This window comes from Hoplias malabaricus, chromosome 9 (assembly GCF_029633855.1).
Source record: "Hoplias malabaricus isolate fHopMal1 chromosome 9, fHopMal1.hap1, whole genome shotgun sequence".
NCBI classification, from domain to species: Eukaryota; Metazoa; Chordata; class Actinopteri; order Characiformes; family Erythrinidae; genus Hoplias; species Hoplias malabaricus.
In genome coordinates, this window is record NC_089808.1 from 7817215 (window position 1) to 7840847 (window position 23633).

At 40.7% G+C, this 23633-nt stretch overlaps 1 protein-coding gene across 1 annotated transcript in view; it reads right to left on the reverse strand.

Annotated features, from left to right (window-relative positions):
- Nucleotides 1-4978: 4978 nt before the first annotated feature.
- Nucleotides 4979-23633, reverse strand: part of LOC136707283 (oxysterol-binding protein-related protein 2) — a 47578-nt gene continuing 28923 nt past the window's right edge. The window contains 10 exon segments of the mRNA XM_066681262.1: nucleotides 4979-7102; nucleotides 9867-9957; nucleotides 10155-10278; nucleotides 10404-10520; nucleotides 11743-11869; nucleotides 12505-12594; nucleotides 15418-15525; nucleotides 15634-15816; nucleotides 16890-16987; nucleotides 18158-18292. Of these exon segments, the coding sequence (XP_066537359.1) occupies nucleotides 7000-7102; nucleotides 9867-9957; nucleotides 10155-10278; nucleotides 10404-10520; nucleotides 11743-11869; nucleotides 12505-12594; nucleotides 15418-15525; nucleotides 15634-15816; nucleotides 16890-16987; nucleotides 18158-18292 (1176 nt within the window). The 3' untranslated portion in view covers nucleotides 4979-6999.

Genomic DNA, 23633 nt, shown 5'->3' on the forward strand with positions numbered 1-23633 from the left:
ATCAAGCCTTAGGGTTTTCTTTCTTTACATGATGACTTCTGTAATTCATTTTTCTATAATCTACAGAGAATAAACTGGGAGGTGTGGGAGTCCGAGCAGATCTGTTTTACTCTGTGAATACGGGATAAACTTGGACATTTTGTGTGTACACTGTTAGCCAATAACATCAAAGGAGCTGTTACTGCCGCTCCTACTGACAATCATATTGAAGAGGATCTTTTCAAGCCACTGAAATCGCAGGTGGTGTGGGTTTGTCATAATGCCGGTGGGAAAAATGAATGCAGATTATGTCTCGCCCAGCAGAGGACGTCAGAGCATTTACAGTCCCTGCATCCAACTATGCTAGCCTGAAGATGTCATTAAAGTAACTATACCATGTTTTACTGGACACATGACTCTAAATGAACACTGAAATCTATTCACGACACTCCATGACAACCGACAACCTACAGAAAAAACTACAAAAGCGTATTCTAATAAGCAGTAGTCACCATAACACACGTTTAGGATGGAATTGACTTAACTAGCCTTTATAACACCTTATGCTGATTTAAGTAATCCGTCATAAAAGGCTTACATTTGGGTCATGCAAGCTTTTGAAGCAATACCAACACTAAAGACAAACAGTGTTCAATTAGAATAAATTGTTAAATGTGGTTCAAAACACTGAAATAGACATGGAAAAATGCACAGAAAATCCAAGCTTTAAAATCATTGCTGTCATTGTATTAAGTTTGTCCATTAATACTGTGTGAAGTTTATGGTATTCGTGAGATGCTCCAATTGGAGCCTGAAGTTAAAGCATACAGTTCTGTCTCATGTCTAACTGCATTATAAAATATTTTTTTATAGTATAAATATATATTGTTAAAGTTAGCAAGAATTAATTTTTCAAATAGTTGGCCGTAAAAAAATTCTGTAAATTTTACAGTAAATTACTGGCAGCACAGACGCCAGTACACTACTGTAAATTAACAGTAAAAGTACTGTAAAGTTAATTATTATTACAGTATTACATTATTACACTATTCCATTGACTACTGTAATTTTTACAGTAAATTACTGGCAGCACATACACCAGTACACTACTGTAAAGTAACAGTAAGTACTGAAAATTTAACTTAGAGTTTGATACTGTATTCCTACAGTATTTCATTGACTAATGTAAATTATACAGTAAATTACTGGCAGCACAGTTGCCAGTACACTGTACATTAACAGTAAAAGTACTGTAAATTTAATTTAGTTTGATATGGTATATTACAGTATTTCATTGACTACTGTAAATTATACAGTAAATTACTGGCAGCTCATATGCCAGTACAGTACTGTACATTTACATTAGCTGAACTCTATTTTCTTTTAACCAGCATTTTACTGTATTTTATTACAGTATTAGTTTTCATACTGTAATTTTTACAACAATATACAGCCATCACATGCAACCTTTATACTGTAAAAATACTGCTATTTATTTATTTTTTATTTACTTATTTATTTTAAGAAGTTACTGTATACATATTTTAAGGCAAATTGATGGCACCAAGAAATTACATTAATCAAACTCCAACTTCACAGTTCCACTTTATTATGGTCCTGACCATTAAAAAAAGAAGTAGAATTACATTATTGTGAGTGGAGCTGAGAGTTAGAGAGAGATAGAGTGTAGAAACAAAAACTCATAATGTTAGGGCTGATGGGTTTATATACATTTTAAATGTACAAAAATGTTTTAAAGAATTTTTAGTGTAACTTATAATTATAACTCAAATTTCATTTTACGGTAAATATTGTGATTTTATTAAGCATAAATTAACCTAAAATTAAGAAGTTAGAAAATGGCAAGTGAGAAGGATTTATTCATTACTGCATTTGTTATGAGATCCATCAAGGAATAGAGTGCTGAAAAAGCATGTGTATAGATTTTTCCTGTCCTTGGGGATAACACTGTTTACGACTTAAATATTTTAATGTTAGCCATTGTGAACATAGCAATTAATAATTCAATTTGAAGTTGTTTTTTTTTAAATAAATAGAATGACAATAGTAATATTTAAATACTACACAACAGTTACCATAAAATGACAAAAGAGTGGGAGAATGTTTGAACTATTAATTACATGTTACACACACAAAGTTCTAAAACATATTTGTATACCAAATAATTTGGATGGTAATAACCATATTTTTACCTTTACATGACTTTGACAATACAGGCAGCACCCTCTTGATTCTGGAGGTTAACGCTGTATTACCTGGCCTTCAGTTCCAAACATACATTTCTGTCTATTACCCCTTACACCTAAAAGCACAAAAATTCATTCATTAACTCATTCATAACCTTAACTTCTTAGTATGGTCTTGGAAGATATGACCAACCATCCATAAGCCCTCTGCCAAGTCGGGTTCTTTTAGCACGGACAAATACTTAACTTATGCTACATACTGAGTTTACTGAATTCGCCGTAATGGAAGGGACTGAAGCAAGGAATACATTGGGGTATATAGCTCCTATATATGCATAGTAGTTTATTACTAGGGTGACCAGATCTGGGATGGTGAAAAAGAGGACACGTGTCGGAAGTGTGGTTGGGGGGTGATGAGCTCTCGCCCCTCGCTGCCATTGTATGCTTAGCTGAACGTATGTGGGTTTTTAGGTCCTTTACACCTTTATTTGCTACACAAAACATGGGAATTTCTTTTTTAATTCATCCAAGAACTTACATTTACATTTCGGCATAGCTGCTCGAGATGAGGGTAGGTACATGAGCTTTGCCTGACGTAAACAAGGACTACTGACGTGCAGACTGACCAATTAAATGTTTACCAGTTATCGACCAATAACGGTAGCTCTACAGTCAGACCGTCCAATCAGAAGATTTTAGGCTACTTCACCACGCCCCCTTCTCACTCAAGCGAACCAATCGGAGTAGGGGAGGGCGGGACTAGTTTGTGAACGAAAATTCTCGAAGTTCTATGTAAGCTCTAGAAAAACAAAATCCCGGACGTTTGTGATTTCCGGCCGGACATTTTTTTAAGTCTAAAACAGAGGACATGTTCGGGTAAAAGAGGATGTCTGGTCACCCTATTTATTACAATAGATAAATAAACGCAGCTAATGCCACTGCTACCTAGCCACAAACTTCTCAGATTATCATCAGTAAGGTTAGCCAATTTGTAGATAAATAAATGACAAGTCAGGCATGCTCATTAATTATTCTGTACTTTATTTAATTGACACTGAACCTGCCGTCTGAGTACTGCAGATATGATGGAGTAGGCTTACTGAAGCCTTGCTGAGGCTTTAGCAGGCCTGCTAAATAATGTTAGAGAATTAAAGCGCTTTAAAACAACTGAAAAGCACCATATTTCTCTCATAAAAACAGACAAGTTGATCATTAAAGCTTCTACACCGACAACACTTTACAAGTTGCAAAGAAATGTACGTTACTCACCTTTATGACAGTGGTCAGTGTCAGTGGAAGTCTAGGGTGATTTCAGGAAAAAAAATGTCACGCGCTCACGTCGAAATTCAAAGAGTGCTGGAGAGCAGTTATATAAAACTTGAGAAAACTCAATTTTCATGTGGACCATCATGTGTAAAGCACACTTCTTGCTGAATTGTTCATTAAAAGCAGTAATATGCTGTAAATTTGTTTGACCATTTGGCATGTCCCACAATGCATGGCTTAAAACAGTAAAATACTTTATAACAGAATTTTCCAGAAGCCTGCAGTGTCCATCCACAGATAAGAAGTTGTGAAGGCCTCACAGAACAAGTGAAGAGGGATGAGACGCAGAAATCTGTTTCATCTGAGGTTCAAGTGTGTGTCTGAAGTGATTGCTGGCCTCAGGATGAGGTGATAATTACAGGGAAGACATCCTGAGGAGTTGATTTTTGCAAGAAGCTTTCATCACAAACAACAGTGCTGAAAATATACAAGTCAAAAGCGTGTTAAAGCTGCTGGAGAGACCACAGACAGGGTTTATAGTTATGAAATCTGCCATCTGTCATGGGCTAGAAAATATATAATGTCCCCATCCAATTAAAAATCTCCATGTTTGTGGTTTACATCATCATTTGAACACAGCAGCTGACCTCCATATTGTGCGACTATACCATGATATATATAAGAGCAGCTCTGTTTAAACACCAAAAATCGTAGCTGACCAACATCTACAGATTTCTTTATTTATTTTTTAAACTGTAATAATTTAAACTGGAAAAATTTAACAAACCTTCAGTTTTGGTAATTTTTGTTCATTAGATTAACTTTGGGATGCTGTTTATATCGTAATTATACACTGATAGAGCACCAGATTAAGAACACCTTCCTTGGATCCACATTCATTGTCCAGATTATCTTTTCCACTGACCACAGAGGGGTAATAATAAATCTATAATTACAGACTGTAGTCCACCTGTATGGTCAGCTGATAAACTGGAGTGTGAATGTGGATACGAGGTAGGTTTTCTTAATCCACTGATTGTTCATTGTATAATTATGAGGAGTTCTGTGGGATTCACTATAAACATTCATTCATTCATTATCTGTAACCCTTATCCAGTTCAGGGTCGCGGTGGGTCCAGAGCCTACCTGGAATCATTGGGCGCAAGGAACACACCCTGGAGGGGGCGCCAGTCCTTCACAGGGCAACACAGACACACATTCACACCTACAGACACTTTTGAGTCACCAATCCACCTACCAACGTGTGTTTTTGGACTGTGGGAGGAAACCGGAGCACCCAAAGGAAACCCATGCGGACACAGAGAGAACACACCACACTCCTCACAGACAGTCACCCAGAGCGGGAATCGAACCCACAACCTCCAGGTCCCTGGAGCGGTGTGACTGTGACACTACCTGCTGCACCACCGTGCCGCCATCACTATAAACATGTTACATTTCAACTCTTCTCAACAACTCACAAAGGGAAAAAGATTGCACTGACAATAAGGGAATAGTTTAGGGAAGCCTTTATTTAGCAACAATACAAACAAATTTCAGCTCTAAAGTATTCACAAGATTTTACAGCAAAGTTACAAATGTGTAATTTACAGGGCCCCTTCTACTGTCTAAAGCTTTTGTAGCTTATCACTAAAGAACTGCCTGGAGGAAGGTAACGTGGTTATTTTCTGTACAAACTCAGTCAAACGTAAGCTTATTTCTTTATTTTATCAACTTCTTTACAATTACACTTTACCACAAAACAGAGAAATTGCAGATTACTTTCAGTTCAATATCACAGATGGGTTTAGGACGGGGGGCACTTAACATTCCTTTATACCATTTCAAAGCATTATCACTGTATACAGTAACACTGTGGCTAAAGGATGCATCACCACATGATGTCACCAAACAGTGAAGACAGAATGCGCTGTGGTGGGATCTGTCTTATTGTGGGCCAATATATATTAAAAAGAGGCATTTCTGTTGGGGATTCCTGTCTATTAGCAACACACCTCATTGCTTTTGACTCCCCTTGTTTATTTGGACCCAAAAAGTTACATTTTAATCTTTATTTAGTATATTAGTTTTTCAAATACCAGCAAAACTGGCCAATATCAGTGTTATTACCATCATTAGCCCAACACTAATCCCAGGACATCTTTGTTGTAACAGCTTATTGAAAGAGTAAATTAATACCCCAAGTAAAAGGTTGTTACAACAGTATAGTGTGTGTTTTTTTTTTTTTTGCATAGTTAAGACAGTTTTGTGCTTATACTTTAGTGTTTGTGGTTGTGAGATGGGAAACAAAAGAAAATACAATCAATGGACGACAAAGTCCTGTTTATAGATTTAAAGAGAAACTTACAATGTTCTATATTTTGATGTTTTAAATAGATATCGAGCTTATTTTCAGGTCTAGTAAATGTATTTGGTACATGTTTAGGGTCTTTAGGCTTCACATCTTTGTCTACACCACCAATCTTTAAATAGATGAGTTTATATTACTTGAAAACCTCTTCTATAATATGGAATGTCCATTCTTATGTTAAGTTGCTGTAAACAGTATGAAGCCCAGTAAAATATGACTGTGCACTGTTATAAGCTTGGTGCTAACATAAAATTGCAAGTGACATAGAGGCAATAGCACCTTTCTTAGCACAGATCTTTGTGGTCAAAATGACAAAACATGCCATGAATCCAACTCATGAATCAAAAATGTCTGCTGAAGTTCATGCCTCTGTATCACTTTTTGTAACAGAGAATGCGATGGGGTGTGAGAAAAACTGCTGGATTTGCCCCTCAGCTCACTACTCGATCCTATAGAGGGTATATAGCCTGTAGGGGTTCTTTAACCACAAAGAACTAAAATATATCATTCAATAAATAACATCTATACTAACATCTTGTACTATGTATTACCTACATTGCTAAGACATGTTGTTTATACATATTACCGGGCTAAAGAATAAGGCAGATATTAATTCCTTTTCAGCCCAGCATTATGTTCAGCCTAAAGTCTAGAGCCAGCCTTTTTAACATAAGTCTAATTTAGCTCCAATTTGTCTGCTACTAATTGAAGTTATTCTATACCACTTAAAGATGACTAAGATGTAGTTCATTCAGTGAATGTATGTCTAGACAGGTATTTATCACCAATAACCCTGTTGTGTACAAAGTTGCTACATCTAATTAAATATTACTATGATATGTACTTAAACAATTAATATTAAATTAATTCTCTACAAGTTGAAATAAAAGTATCTGAATACACAAACCTCACCTCACACACTGCATAATCAAGAACGTCTGCTGTCTTCCACCACCGGCCTCCTCCAAGGTGGTAAATGGTGCTTTAAAAACTGGTCCTGTATACCTCTTCATCACAGCATGCTTCTGTCCTAAAATAGCTCTGAACGAATTATGGTCTTGTGCACAACTAAGCTCTTTGTCAGTTCCACTCCAAAATGAACTGCCTCTTGATGAAACAAGCCGTATAAATAAACCCGTTTCTGTACAAGGTCAAGAGTTATGCTGAAGGTTTTAGTTAATATATGTCAGGTAGTTGAGAATAGTTCCTGTTCCAGTATCCTCCAGAATAAATCCAGTCTTGTCCTCCGTTATGTGGGTTGGGTCCTTGGTGAAACCACCTTCAAAGATCACACATGAAACCAGCGTTAGGCCTCCAATCAAAAATGCTCTGATCTCTGTTTCTCGCTCTCTCCTCATTCAGAGAGATGCATAAATAGAGAGCTAAAGTAATGAGAAATGTATATGTGCCATATGACAATCCATTTAAGGTGCCACGCCATATCACGCCATGTTTTAGGCCAGCTGTCCATTAGCGCTTATCCAGTTCAGGGTCGCGGTGGGTCCAGAGCCTACCTGGAATCATTGGGCGCAAGGCGGGAACACACCCTGGAGGGGGCGCCATTCCTTCACAGGGCAACACACACTCACACACACATTCACTCACAGCAACGGATACGTTTGAGTCGCCAATCCACCTACCAATGTGTATTTTTGACTGTGGGAGGAAACCCATGCGGACACAGGGAAAACACACCAACTCCTCACAGACAGTCACGCGGAGTGGGAATCGAACCCACATCAATCCCTGGAGCTTTGTGACTGCAACATTACCTGCTGCGCCACCGTGCCGCTGGAAGAGAAGCACTCTATATTCAATTATAATATAATAAAATAGGACTTGTCTAAAGACTAACAGCCAAGGGGTGAGCTATTTAAACCATCTTTGACATGATCAATTATTTTGCATTGACTTATTAGAACATTAATACATTAAGAGTAATATTAATCCTTCAGTGCCATACAGTATATGTATTTGAAAGTGTATGATAAAAAATAGCTTTTGCTATTGTATCAAACAACGCTTTTTATTTGATCTTTTTATCTTTTTAAGATGTCTGTTGTCTACTGTTCAAGGACAATAGGGGGAGCCAAAGTATAGAAGAAACACACTGGCACACACTCCTCTGTTTCTACACACAACAGCAACCAAATTCACTGTAAAGTCAACAATCAGAAATATCACAAGGCTTTTATTTAGGGCACAATGTTCAGATTTCAGTCCTGAAAGACTGAAGATAAATGGACTTGTGTTGGCCTTTGAGGAGGCCACAAACGGGCCATTAATTCACATATTATTTGTTCTGTTTTCCAGTTTATAATGAGTTAATTATTTAATAGGTAACACTTTAGCATAAAGGTAATTCTCTAATAATAGTAAACAAGCAATGTCTCAGCTAATGATTTAATAATAGTGTTGATGATATATTTTGCTCTCAAAAAAGATTTCTTAAGACATTACATTAAATACTAATATTTGTACTAATGCTAAAATAAACATTGGCTTTTCATCATTAGTTAATGATCGAAATGTTACTTAACCAAATTACGATGCTTAATTGTAATGCTATTAAATAATATACCCATATAGTAATGTGTTACCATTTGATATCTCGAAATCTTATTTGTTGTTAGCATGACAACATTTTTAGAGATAATCAAATTAGTTTCTTGAAATGCTTTAGGTCTTTCAAACTAAATATTTATGATATACTGATATTAAGATTACAGCAAGATACACAACATTCATCCATTATCTGTAAGCGCTTATCCAGTTCAGGGTCCCAGTGGGTCCAGAGCCTACCTGGAATCATTGGGCGCAAGGCAGGAATACACCCTGGAGGGGGCGCCAGTCCTTTACAGGGCAACACACACTCACACCTATGGACAATTTTGAGTCGTCAATCCACCTACCTTTTGGACTGTGGGAGGAAACCTGAGCACCCGGAAGAAACCCATGCAAACACAGGGAGAACACACCAAACTCCTCACAGACAGTCACCCGGAGGAAACCCACGCAGACACAGGGAGAACACACCACACTCCTCACAGACAGTCACCGGGAGCAGGACTCGAACCCACAACCTCCAGGTCCCTGGAGCTGTGTGACTGCAACACTACCTGCTGCACCACCGTGCCACAGCAGGTATGAGTTATGAATAATGAGAAAATAATTTTGTTCGCAGTAAGAAACTGATTTGTGAAGGTTCAATTCAAGATCCATAGAAAAACAATAATTAACTCAATAACACCAGAAAAATGCTAATCCAAATCCATTAAGCTCTGGGATAATTATTTTGCTAGTTTGATAAGAATGGTTAAGAGCTTGAAAAGCACTGCAAACAACTGCACAAAAACTCAAACCTGGGGCCAGTGCATGGGTTTCTTATTTGGAAAAAGAACAAAAGAGGGAAATAAACAGATTAATAATGAATACAGATAAAGGCATCTGATATTTAAACTCTAGCCTTTCACTGATGTAAATTTGCCAAAATAAATGTACTGTGATCATGTCAGAAACTGTATTCATACACATCAAAACACGTCTCATTTTGTTTTTTTTATTATTACCATTAATAGATTTCTATGCTGAAGATGAAGGGACTCTAGTAATTGTTTGTTTAAGTTCTATGAGTTTAATCTGCTTTGGGATTTCCATTTTTAAAAAAAGATTTATTCTGTATATTGTATTTATTTACTACACAAATTCTCCCCATTTTTGTAGTCATTGCCAATTCCACATGATGCTATCAGACTGGATGTTTGAACACACATTCTTCTATTAGAACAGCCACTAGGAACTAGTTATTGGTAATGTCAGCATCCTTGGTGGAGAACACCTAAATGGCCACTTCTGTTACATTAGCTAACAGACAGACCCCTATGTGGGCCAACATCATGCTGAGCAATGGGGGATAGTGTAGGGCCATCCTGCTCACCCAGCTGTGCTCCTCTGTCCACCCCGCCACCCCCTACTGAAAGCTGAAAGCCTAAATACTAACATCAGAGCAGAATTAATCCAGTCTGCTGAAGGAAAACACTAACCTGGTCTTCCAGTCTTCACTGGATTTGGATCGGTTCTTCCTTGCCATTCTTTGTTTTTCCTCCAGTCTCTTCTTCTCAGCACTAGCTGAATCTAAATGGGAACAATATGCTAGCCTTATAGCAACACAGTGACAGAAATACCATAAATTACTGGCAGCTTAGTGTTAAAGCAGGTCTTTAACAGGTCTTTAAGTAAGTTAGAAAGTAGACTCATACAGTTAATCATATTCTTGCCTACATCAAAAGTACCCTTACTGATACAGTATGAGTCCCACAGTGGTACATTACCTATGTCTCCATTCTCCAGGGCACGAATATCAGGCCTCAAGCGGCAGTCTGTAGTGGGCAGTTTCTCCTTAATGTCCTCCTCCAGCTCATTCAGTTGCATGGCAAATGTGGAGAAGGCATAATACTGTGGGATAAAGAAAACCTCATCTCAAATGGTAACTTATAAAAGGTGCAAAAGGTTTTTTTAGTATGTATCAGAATGTATGTTTAACTTTATTTAGAATTAAAAGCCTGATTAGCATCTCTCACCTGAGTTGAGTTGTCTGGTCTGGGGGATATCCTCCAAATGAGTTCACTGCCTGGAATGACCTGCACAGTTTCTGCCTCTGGAGGGGGCATTTCCTCTGGCTCCTCATCCACACTGCTCTATATGGGGACAACAGAGGCAAAATGGTGGGACTATTTTATTTAGGCATGACATAACACTAAAGGCGACACGGTGGTGCAGCAGGTAGTGTCGCAGTCACACAGCTCCAGGGACCTGGAGGTTGTGGGTTCGATTCCCGCTCTGGGTGACTGTCTGTGATGAGTTTGGTGTGTTCTCCCTGTGTCTGTGTGGGTTTCCTCCGGGTGACTGTCTGTGAGGAGTGTGGTGTGTTCTCCCTGTGTCAGCGTGGGTTTCCTCCGGGTGACTGTCTGTGAGGAGTTTGGTGTGTTCTCCCTGTGTCTGTGTGGGTTTCCTCCGTGTGACTGTCTGTGAGGAGTTGGTGTGTTCTCCCTGTGTCTGCGTGGGTTTCCTCCGGGTGACTGTCTATGAGGAGTGTGGTGTGTTCTCCCTGTGTCTGCGTGGGTTTCCTCCGGGTGACTGTCTGTGAGGAGTGTGGTGTGTTCTCCCTGTGTCTGCGTGGGTTTCCTCCGGGTGACTGTCTGTGAGGAGTTGGTGTGTTTCCCTGTGTCTGCGTGGGTTTCCTCCGGGTGACAGTCTGTGAGGAATTTGGTGTGTTCTCCCTGTGTCTGCGTGGGTTTCCTCCGGGTGACTGTCTGTGAGGAGTTGGTGTGTTCTCCCTGTGTCTGCGTGGGTTTCCTCCGGGTGACTGTCTGTGAGGAGTGTGGTGTGTTCTCCCTGTGTCTGCGTGGGTTTCCTCCGGGTGACTGTCTGTGAGGAGTTGGTGTGTTTCCCTGTGTCTGCGTGGGTTTCCTCCGGGTGACTGTCTGTGAGGAGTTTGGTGTGTTTCCCTGTGTCTGCGTGGGTTTCCTCCGGGTGACTGTCTGTGCGGAGTTTGGTGTGTTCTCCCTGTGTCTGCGTGGGTTTCCTCCGGGTGACTGTCTGTGAGGAGTGTGGTGTGTTCTCCCTGTGTCTGCGTGGGTTTCCTCCGGGTGACTGTCTGTGAGGAGTGTGGTGTGTTCTCCCTGTGTCTGCGTGGGTTTCCTCCGGGTGACTGTCTGTGAGGAGTTTGGTGTGTTCTCCCTGTGTCTGCGTGGGTTTCCTCCGGGTGCTCCAGTTTCCTCAGGCAATCCAAAAACACACGTTGGTAGGTGGACTGGCTCATGTTAATAAATTATTATTTTGAGGCCTACAAGTGATATCCTAAATTGAATAATGCATCGACTCTAAAGAGAAGGGTCAGACAAGTGTCAGCTCACGCACCTGCTTGTTGCCTTTCTTCTCCTCAGTAGGCTTCTTATCTGCTTTCTTGTGAAGGTCAAACGTAGCCGGATCTACGGTGTACAAACACTCCGTCCACTTGCCATAAATGGCACAGATCTTCTTTTTGCTGCACAAACATGTCACTGTGTTAAATCACAGCCAGTGCAAGGAATAATAAATGCATGCTGATTCATATCAAATGGCACCAAGCCTGGAAAAGCTCAAACTGCAGTTATTAATTGGATTCCTCAGCCAAAGTGTAAAGCTGATGGGGCTAAATCTGTGAAAGCTGCGTGAGCAAGTTAGTGTGACTTAGACCTTCATCACATTTAGCCGTTATTTAACAGTTCTGATGAGGTACTTAAACACACACATGCATGAGAAACGGTTATAGTCACAAAACTGATTTTCAATTTCTTTGATTTTAACCCTTTGATATGAAAGTTTTATTTATTTTATTTAACAAGTCGTTAAGAACATTCTTATTTACAATAACAGCATGGCAAGTAGCGGAAGCTTGCATATGTCATATTCATTCACTTCAGAATCAGAGAGAACAAATCTTCACTTGAATGTAATGTTCATTTTGAAGAGTGGTCTCTTATTTTGCACAGTAATATACCGAGTAAGACATTCAGTAGTGTACAGAAGGTTCATGCAGTCCAATCTACACTCATACGGTACACTATATAAAAGTAAAGATAAATAAAATCACAGCACTAATTACATCACAGTTAAATCAAATAATTAAATCACAGTTACCTTTTATCAAGAATGTAACCCTCTACTTTGTGTAACTCTTTGCCAAAAAGACCACAAGGCTTGAACGTCAGACTGCACCTTTCCCCAGTTCTGTTCGAAAACAAGATGAGTCATTGCATTTTAGAGGAGAAAGCTTATCTTTAGAACCTGCAAAAAGCAAAAAAGGGGCATTTAGCTATTCTTGCAATATGCTAATATCTCTGTGAGGAAGCCATGGCTATCTTGATTTTTCACAAGTTCTAAAAATTTATAAACACCTTGGTGCTTAGTGATAATTGGGCAAAAGCAGCAGAAATCCTAAATAACTCTCCTGACTTGATCCCAATATTAAGACTTGAATATAGGTAGTCTCCCTTGTGCAGTAACAGCTTCCGCACCGTTGACTAGGCTTTTTAGATGATGGAACCTTTTGGTGAGGATTTGATGGAATTTGGACCACAGAAACATAGTGAGGTCAGGTACTGATTTTGGATGAGTAACTTTAATCCCAAACTCCATTCCAGCCAAAATAATCAGGAAGTAGATTAGAATAGAAATTCTTTTAGCTATGCATGCCACGTTTTTCAGGTTTGCATACAACCCTTTGTTTTTGTAAAATGCATACTACATTTTTAGACATATTGCATCTTTAAGCATGTATGCTACATTTTACGTTAGGCATACTACATGTTTAGATACATATACGTTTTTTCACTAACCATAATATATTTTACTTATACTTAACTTTTCGCTATCCATACTACATTTTCTGCTATGTATACTACATTTTGACAAGCATACAAAATTTTGCTAACCACACTACATATTCTGCCATCCATACTTCACTTTTTGCTATGCATACTACATTCTTCGCAATCCACACTAAATCTTTAGTATGTTATGTAACATTTACAGACCACCAGGGCCCTACTCAAAATTTCTAAAAGAATTCAGTGATTTCAGTGCAAACCTAGCTGTGTGCAATGATAAAGTTATAGTTGTAAGAGATTTCAATATCCATTTTGAGACGGCAGATGACCCACTAAAAAAGGCATTTACTTTAATCCTAGACTCTATTGGTATTACAAAAAAATGTAACAGGGCCTACTCACTACTGTAGTCACACTTTAGACTTAGGTCTTAACATAGACACATTTTAATCTTACCGCAAACCTCAGCAATCTCTGACCATTACTTTATTTCATATGAGCTACGTCTTAGCCATAATATATATATATATATATATATATATATATATATATATATATATATATCATCAACTCTTTATTCTACAAAGCGTGAACTTTATGGAATTTTTTTTAATTATAAAATGGACTTTATGGATTTTATGGACTTTTTTTAATAATAGAGTCGAGAACATTAGACAATAAACTCAACCCACAGTATTAAATCCGACCTGGCTGTCATCTGATGTGGCTGATATAAAACGTAATGTAACTGTAAAAGAAAGACTTGAAACTTTTTACCTTTCCTAATTCCCACAGTTAGAACTAAAGAAGATTATCACCTGCAAACTGTACAACTTGCATACTTTGTGCAATTCCCACAACATTACTCAAAGGAGTACTACCAGCTATTATCGATCCTCTTTTAACTATAGTAAACTCATCCCTTTGCCTGGGCCATGTTCCCAAAGCTTTTAAACTAGCAGTTTTTAAACCTCTGATCAAGAAACCAAATTTTAATGCTAGCACACTGTCTAATTACAGGCCTATTTATAATCTACCATTTCTATCCAAGATCTTAGAAAACGTTGTGGCCCAAAAAATTAGTTCATATCTACATACAAACAATCTTCTTGCCTCTGATCAAGGCCACGTATCCCTGCTGGTGCTTCTTGACCTTAGTGCAGCTTTCGATACGATAGACCACAATATTCTCCTAAAGGTTAGAAAACATGGTTGGAATTACAGGGACAGCCCCTTTATGGTTCAAATCGTACCTAACGGAAAGTTATCAGTTCGTAAAAGGGGAACGATTTATCTCCCAATTATTCTAAAATAAGATTTGGCATTCTGCAAGGCTCTATTTTAGGACCATTATTATTTACATTATAAATGTTACCGCTAGGCACAGTTAAGAAACAGTGACATTAATTTCACTGTTACACAGATGACACGCAATTGTATATTTCAGCCAAGCCTGATGACAAACAAAGATTAAAGAAAATAGAGTACTGTGTAAAAGACGTGAAAGCCTGGATGTTGCGTAACTTCCTCCTTCTAAACAGTAACAAATCAGAGGTCCTGCTTTTGGGTCCAAAAGTGGCAAAAAATAAATTCATATTTAATTTTAAATCTTGTAGACTTTCCAGTTAAACCTTGCCGTCATAATTGACCCGGATTTATCATTTGATTAACACATCACCAAGATTAGAAATGCTTTATTAGTACATGCCTTTATTATTTCAAGGGTTGACTATTGTAACGCACTACTGTCAGGATGCACCAACAGAAATTTAAGCAAACTACACAGTGGTTTGGTTTGCTCCCCAGGGGGACTTTTACATTCTTTACATTTCATGTCAAAACTGTCTTTTACCATAATTCTGTGAAGCTGCTTTGTGACAACATCAGTTGTGAAAAGCGCTATACAAATAAATTTGATTTGTATGTTTGTGACCCATACTAAATTTTACCATGCATACTACATTCATACTCCATTTTCCACTAAGCCTACTACACATTTCACTATCCATAGAAGACTTTTCACATTTCTCTTTAGAGATTATACAAGGTGTGTGTACACATTTATGTTTCCGTCAAAGATTGCACCAATACATAATGGAATTATCAATTGTTAGGTTTATATACACACCTTTAAACATAGAGTTTGAATATAGAAATGTGACTTCCTCATGTCTAAAGGGGAAGTGTTTGTATTGTGCCGTTGTATACCCTTACTTGCCCTTACTTATGGTTAATAACCTCCACATTTCCGTACTGCTCAATCCACAGTTGACCCACTATAATGTTATGGACACAGCAAGTGGGGTTTGTCCAAGTGTATGCTTCATTGTGCCTATGTAGAAAGAAATATAGTGGAACAATTTGCTTCACAAATTTAGAACAAAAGCTAATATCGGCAAGATCAAGTATATCAAGTCTGTATCCTGAGAACTGCACTTACTTCGGCAGCTCCAGGGTGATGATACCCCGAGGCTCTGCCTCCACACTCTTCCCCCAGAACTTGAGTTTAGGGTAAATGGAGCCATGAAACAGGAAGTCTTCTTTCAGGCCTTCAGCATGGAACGCACTGATGGGTGGGTGGTGGCTGACCTGCTCAGAAACCCACCTAAAGCCCAGATCCTCTCTGATGACAGAGTGTAAGAAGATAATATGGTGTCCACAGACTATTTCTTAGATCACCTCAGGATAGCTCTTATTAAAAGCACAATAAAAAAAGGTGACACTGATCAAATCTCAGGATTAAGGGTTAATCAATTTAACAATTAAAAATTACACCACTTGAAAATTGCAGTTCTCACACTATTAGTGATTTCCCTTTATTCACACCAACATATAAAAAACAAAAAAATGAAATGACCAATTTTAAACTGAACTATGAAAGTTGTCTGTGTATCATACAGTTAAGAAATTAGTCTTTGTTCTGCTCTTGACGGACTAAACCATCAGTAAGATTGTTTGGCTTAATTAAATACAACCAAAATATATTGTGATGTAATTTTCATTGAATAATGATTAACTTTTTTCCAAACAAAATCTGATTACTAAAATTGCATACTAAAAGCAGTAATAATTGGGGTGTCTCTGGCAGCCTGGAACGCCCTGAGGGCTTCACACTGCAAAAAACATTTCATATTATTGAGGTCCAATAAAAACAAGTATCTCCGAATGTAGCTGAAACATTCATCATGAAATCTTCACGATGACCAGGGCTGATCATTGATGAGATATGAGACAAGGTATATGAGACGGTGGTGCAGCAGGTAGGTGTCGCAGTCACACAGCTCCAGGGACCTGGAGGTTGTGGGTTCGATTCCCGCTCCAGGTGACAGGTCAGTGAGGAGTTGGTGTGTTTTCCCTGTGTCTGCATGGGTTTCCTCCCACAGTCCAAAAACACATGTTGGTAGGTGGATTGGCGACTCAAAAGTGTCCGTAGGTGTGAATGTGTGAGTGTGTGTTGCCCTGTGAAGGACTGGCGCCCCCTCCAGGGTGTATTCCTGCCTTGCGCCCAATGATTCCAGGTAGGCTCTGGACGCACCGTGACCCTTAACTGGATAAGCGCTTACAGAGAATGAATGAATGAATGATATGTACTTGTTTTTAAGTATACTTACCTTAGCGAAATGTTAGATAACACAGTAAATAGATATTAGAGCTTGTTTTAACATTGTGTGTAGGACCCACATAAGCTTCACTGACCTGATCAGCTCATAGGTTTCTCCCAGAAGTGGATTGAAGGGTTTGCCAGTCCTCTCCCATTGAGAAGCTACAGCAGACACCGCAAACGCGGCCACACACTACAACACACCCACACAAAAAAACACATCTATTACCTGACACTGCACACTTCAAAATGACACCTATGAATATTTTATCACCATAATTTGCTCCCTATACCATTACATTGTATAATTAAGCAGTTTTTGGGGAGGGCGCTAATTATTTAATGTATTAGGGCAAAGACATTATTAATGTGTATAATAAATAAGGTTTATTTAATGGGCAGATTACAGAAAACATCTACATTTCAGTGCTGCTCACAGGTTGATTTGCAAAACCTATACAGTAAACAGTATTTTTTTATCTTACCCAAATGTAAAACAATGTCATTTTTTCCTATAACTCTGCATCACAAAAACCTAGCAGCCTGGAATTTGGCTTGTTGCAATGTGTAACACCCATTTTGTGGTAATTTTCAGGTTCAGTCAGTGACTGAATGTGATTAGATTTAGTTTTTTTATATATAGGATTATTGCACCTAGGCACAAACAAAAAATCTAGCTATACAATTGGCAAGACAAAATACCTAAATATATTTTTAAATGTGAATTACAAATACAAAATAAAGAAACAAAAAATAGTAAGGACAATAAATACATTGGAATCCAATAGAAAATATCATTTGATACTGCCTGTGGTCATCTCACATGGTGTTCTGACACAATGCTAGTGTTTTTCTTTGCTCCTAATGAATGAATGAATGAGAGCGAAACTGTCCTACCTAAGCAACACTACCTCATCAAAATTTTACTCACTTCTAGTATATTACATCACACTATCCATTGTATTTGTCTGACCTCTAACCTGGAGCTCACCACAGGCCCATTGGAGATCGCCATTGGATCTCTCATAGGGTAGAGATCCAATGGTAATCTCAGAAACTTGCTGGAGTGCTTCTCAGGACTATCTCAGTTTCAGGTTTTTAAAAGTTAAGATTAAAACTAATCTTTGTGGGTAGCACATTTCCAATAACATTGTTAAAGTGACTTACACCTGTGATTTTAACTGTGTTAGCCATAATCTATTACTTCATCTCAGTTAACGACCTCTGCTTGGATATTTGGGTGGAGGACCACGTTCCTTCATTCACTCTGTGTGTGTGTGTGTATATATATATATATATATAAAAATGATACACATTTCTGTGTAAATATGGTTTATAACTTATCCCAATATATGACTGTTACCTTCATCCTGTGGATAGAGTCTGTGGAGACATTGGCTTGGTGAATGAGGTATGTGTGCTCCATGTACTCAGTCAGCCGCTGGAGGAAACTCAAAGGCTCATTAAAGATGACTGGCATGGCGATTTTAGAGAGTTCCTGAGGAGAGAGATACACATCTAGATGTAGTTTTTGTAGTTCATAAATACATATTAAAAAAAGAAAAAAGAGAATAATTTAATTCCTTAAAATAGTGATTTGAACCAAATATTCTAATATTCAATATTTATGTGCGGCACTCTGTGAGGAGTGTGGTGTGTTCTCCCTGTGTCTGCGTGGGTTTCCTCCGGGTGACTGTCTGTGAGGAGTGTGGTGTGTTCTCTCTGTGTCTGCGTTGGTTTCCTCCGGGTGACTGTCTGTGAGGAGTGTGGTGTGTTCTCCCTGTGTCTGCATGGGTTTCCTCCGGGTGACTGTCTGTGAGGAGTGTGATGTGTTCTCCCTGTGTCTGCGTGGGTTTCCTCCGGGTGACTGTCTGTGAGGAGTGTGGTGTGTTCTCCCTGTGTCTGCGTGGGTTTCCTCCGGGTGACTGTCTGTGAGGAGTGTGGTGTGTTCTCTCTGTGTCTGTGTGGTTTTCCTCTGGGTGACTGTCTGTGAGGAGTGTGGTGTGTTCTCCCTGTGTCTGCGTGGGTTTCCTCCGGGTGAATGTCTGTGAGGAGTTTGGTGTGTTCTCCCTGTGTCTGCGTGGGTTTCCTCCGGGTGCTCTGGTTTCCTCCCACAGTCCAAAACCACACGTTGGTAGGTGGATTGGTGTGTTCATAAGTGTGAGTGTGAGTGTGTGTGTGTGTGTGTGTGTGTGTGTGTGTTGCCCTGTGAAGGACTGGCGCCCCCTCCAGGGTGTATTCCTGCCTTGCACTCAATGATTCCAGGTAGGCTCTGGACCCACCGCGACCCTGAACTGGATAAGCGCTTACAGATAATGAATGAATGAATATTTATGTGCACAACATTAGCCATAAAAATTTTTCAAACTAATATCAAAAGGAAAAAAAAAACAAAATGGGGTGGGGGTATTTGAAAATAATTGTGGAATATATTCAACTGCTGTATGTGCATTGAATTTGTGTATTCAATATATTTGTAAAACAATTACAACCAAATCTAAATTTGGAGAAATCTAAACGTTTCCTAAAGGATCTCAAACTGTTTTTGCTGGAAATTTTCTATGCTTATAATACATATTCAAATTAATATCTGACCACAAAAATCACAGTGAACAAAATGTTTTCAAACCCATTCTGGAGATTTTACTGATAGTTTCTCTGTACTCATATGATCCACAAAGATTTTAAACACCCTTATCTGAAAGAACAGCCTGATGCCCTAGAGATGTAGGTAATTAACAGGCAGCCTTCCATATCTGACTTGCATCAGACTTGTTTAAAGACAAATTACAGGACTGTTTGGAAATTGCACTCAATTACAGAGTGTTATGCTGACAACTGCAGTTTAAGGGCATCTCTCAAGCTTCAGAGCAGGTGCACACCATCTGTTAGACCTTCACTGATCAATATGCTGTGCTTTTACCATTAACCGACATACGTTCATCACTTTCTAATATCCAGAGTACATTTTATGTTTAACTTGGAGATTATACTATGTTAAATTAATAATTACACTTACATACTGCCTTTCTAGAGACTCGAGGAAGCTTTACAATCAACACTGCACAAAACACCGTTCCAATCAACATTCAATCCACACACAGGCCAGAAGCGGCAGCCAAACGAGCACAGCGTACTCTGAACCAGAAACAAACGCCCACCTGGAGGACTGCATCGGGCACTAGGTGGTTCACTCTCAGAACACCAATCCATATCTGTGCATAAGTCACCTACACACCAAGACATTCACTCACACCAGGACAGATAATAGAAAAGCTAATTCACCTAACCTCCATGTTTTTGGACTGCAAAAGGAAACCAGAAACCCTGGAGGAAACCCATGCAGACACAGGGAGCACATGGAAACAGATGGGACTTGAACCCAAAAAACCAAGCCCCACAAAAAGGTATTTATGTATTTCACTTTTACATTATTTATTATTTTTATTTCTCTAGACACACACACGCATTTCCCCTATTAGTAAATTCAATAACTAAACTGTGTCTATTGTATAAACTCACGTTCAATTGTGCACACAGTTTGTATAATCTCAGAAATAAAGCATGAAATGAAATGGGAAGCTCTGGAGCACCTGTGAGTTGAGCTTATGGTCGCCATGCTCACTGCCAGGTGCAGGCTGGAAATTATGAATCCCCACCAGCTTTGGAAATGGGTTCCATGGAGTGAAGGAGCTCACTTCAATACATTTGGCATGAGGTGGTGTGCTGTCTGTGTTCCAAAACTATCAAGCCTAGGTACCTGACCTTACTAATGTTCTAGTGGCTACATGCATTAAACCCCTGATAAGAGTGATACAGCATCTAGTGTAAAGCATTACTACACTTAGGAGGGGGAGAGGAAAGTGGGGGGGGGGGCATGTACGGTAAAGGTACATTGTGACTAAAGATAAAACCAGTGTAAAGGTTCACTGTCTCTCTCACAAAAAAATAAATAAATAAAAAAATCCCTGTCACTGTGGCGGTACATATTCTGTACCTTTAGGGTACACAACTGGACATTTTAAAGCAATGTACATTTACACCATTTGTACCTTTAATGACCAATATTGCTCTTCTACCATCTTTTTTTTTTCCTGAGAGTGTACCCTTTAAAAGTACAACGGTGGTTTTAAGTCCGGTTGTGTTCCTTAAAAGGTACATTATATTGTTTTTTTTCCCCAGAAGGAGAGGTTAATGTTTATAAGCTTTCATTATAGAAAATAAAATAAAACAATAAAATAAAATAAATAAAATAAAACAATACATCACTGTCCAATAGGGCGGCATGGTGGTGCAGCAGGTAGGTGTCGCAGTCAAACAGTTCCAGGGACCTGGAGGTTGTGGGTTCGATTCCTGCTCCGGGTGACTGTCTGTGAGGAGTGTGGTGTGTTCTCTCTGTATCTGCGTGGGTTTCCTCCAGGTGACTGTCTGTGAGGAGTGTGGTGTGTTCTCCCTGTGTCCACGTGGGTTTCCTCCGGGTGACTGACTGTGAGGAGTGTGGTGTGTTCTCCGTGTCCGCGTGGGTTTACTCCGGGTGACTGTATCTCTCCGGTTTCATCCCACAGTCCAAAAAACACACGGTGGTAGGTTGATTGGCGACTCAAAATTGTCCGTAGGTGCGAGTGTGTGAGTAAATATGTGAGTGTGTGTTGCCCTGTGAAGAACTGGCACCCCCTCCAGGGTATATGAATTGGCCCTGAACCGTGACCCTGAATTGGATAAGGGTTACAGATAATGGATGGATGGATCATTGTCCAATAAAGAAAATGCATCTCCATTTTGGTAAATTTTTAGTTAACCATATTTTAAAAATGATGAATGGACCAATAGAAACGGGCAGGAATTTGGAATAAATAAATAATAAATAAATCGTTTTACATTGACTTACAGAATGATTGACCACCTAAAGGACGCAGCTAGCACGGACTATTGTCTCAACGAGGCGTTTAGGAGAGTACAGGAGTTTCTAGCGGCAAAGGTGGGCGACCAACAGGCTGCCCTGCAATTCCATATGGGAGTTCCCCCCGGGTTTGAGGGGACTTCAAACGTGGAGGGTTTTTTGCTCCAATGCCGCTTGTACTTTGACTACTTGACCGTTCCTGCGCCACATGAATTTATCAAGGTAATGTTCATGAGATCCCTTCTTAAAGGGATAGCACTGCAGTGGGCTGATCGTGTGCTGGGAGAGAGAACCCTGCACATTACAGTGGAGAGCTTCAGCAAACTATTGAGAGCCAGATTCTCCCGATCGGCTCTCGAGGACATCGCCGCAGGACCCTCCGCTCCCGAGGGCGGCCCCCTCGAGTCCGGGGAGATTTTTGGGGGGGGGGTTACGGGTTGGGGCTGTTAGCCTTATGCCTCAGGACGACGGAGGAGAGGCTAACAGAGGCGCACCTCTAGGAGATCTCGTGAGTGCGCCCGTTAAACCCCCTAAACCCTTTAAAGCTCCAGCGCGAGCCCGGCGAGCAGCACAAACTCCTCTCAGCGTGAACGCGGCGCAGCCAGCCGCTCCTGTCTTCGTAAGCGCGACACCCGCCTCTCCTGCCTCCGTGGACGGTGTTGCAGTTTCTCCTGCCTTCGTGGACGACGTCGCTGCAGGTTCCCCTGCCTCCGTGGACGACGTCGCTGCAGGTTCCCCTGCCTCCGTGGACGACGTCGCTGCAGGTTCCCCTGCCTCCGTGGACGACGTCGCTGCAGGTTCCCCTGCCTCCGTGGACGACGTCGCTGCAGGTTCCCCTGCCTCCGTGGACGACGTCGCTGCAGGTTCCCCTGCCTCCGTGGACGACGTCGCTGCAGGTTCCCCTGCCTCCGTGGACGTCGTCGCAGGGTCTCCAGTCTCCATGGGTGCGGCTCCCTCAGCCGCTCCTCTGCTCATGAAAGCGGCGCAGCCAGCCGCTCCCCTGCCCGAGGCTGTGGCGACGGCCGTGTCTGCCCCCGAGACTGTTGCTACGGCCGTGTCTGCCCCCGAGACTGTTGCTACGGCCGTGTCTGCCCCCGAGACGGTTGCTACGGCCGTGTCTGCCCCCGAGAAGGTTGCTACGGCCGTGTCTGCCCCGGTGAATGTAGATGCGGTCACTTCCGGTCGTACCCGGAGGACGGCCCCAGGGACTTCGGGGCCGATCCCCAGAGCTGTGCCCAGGCTGGTTCCTCGGACTGCCCCGCAGACATTTGCCAGTCCTGGGCACCCCCAGGTGATTTTGATGCCACTGTCTGTACCTGTCCTAGTTCCTGTCTCTGTGCTTGTCCCTGTACCCGTGTCTGCTTTCATTTCTATTCCTGTCCCTGTTACCGTGTTCGTGTCTGTACCTGTGAGTGTCTTAGTCCCTGTTCCCCTGCTTAGTCCGGTCCAGTCCCCTGTTAGTTCTGTCCAGGCCCCTTTTCAAGCCCATGTCCAGTCCCAGTTCCCCATTCCGTTACCTGTCCCGTCTCCTGTTCAGTCCCCTTTGCAACCCTCCGCCCTGTCTCATGTCCAGTCCTCGTTCCCTTCCTATGTTAAGCACCCTGTCCAGTCACATTTGTCCACTCCCGTCCAGTCTCACGTAAGCACTCCCGTTCAGCATAGTCCTTTCTTGTCACAAGTCCCATCTCCTGTCCAGTCCAAGTTTCAGTCCCCTGTTAGTCATATCCTGCCTCATGTCCAGTCTCGTGTGTCTGCTCCTGTCTTGTCTCCTGTCCTCTCTCGATTCCCGTCCCCTTTTTCTAGTCCTGTCCAGTGTACGTTTAGAGTCTAGTCCCGTGTCTCCAGCCCCATTTCCTGTGTCTGTTCCCGTCCTGTCCTGAGTCCCGTCTCTTACAGTTCCTTGTTTTTCTAGTCTGTCTTGTTTTCCGTGCTCCCTCCT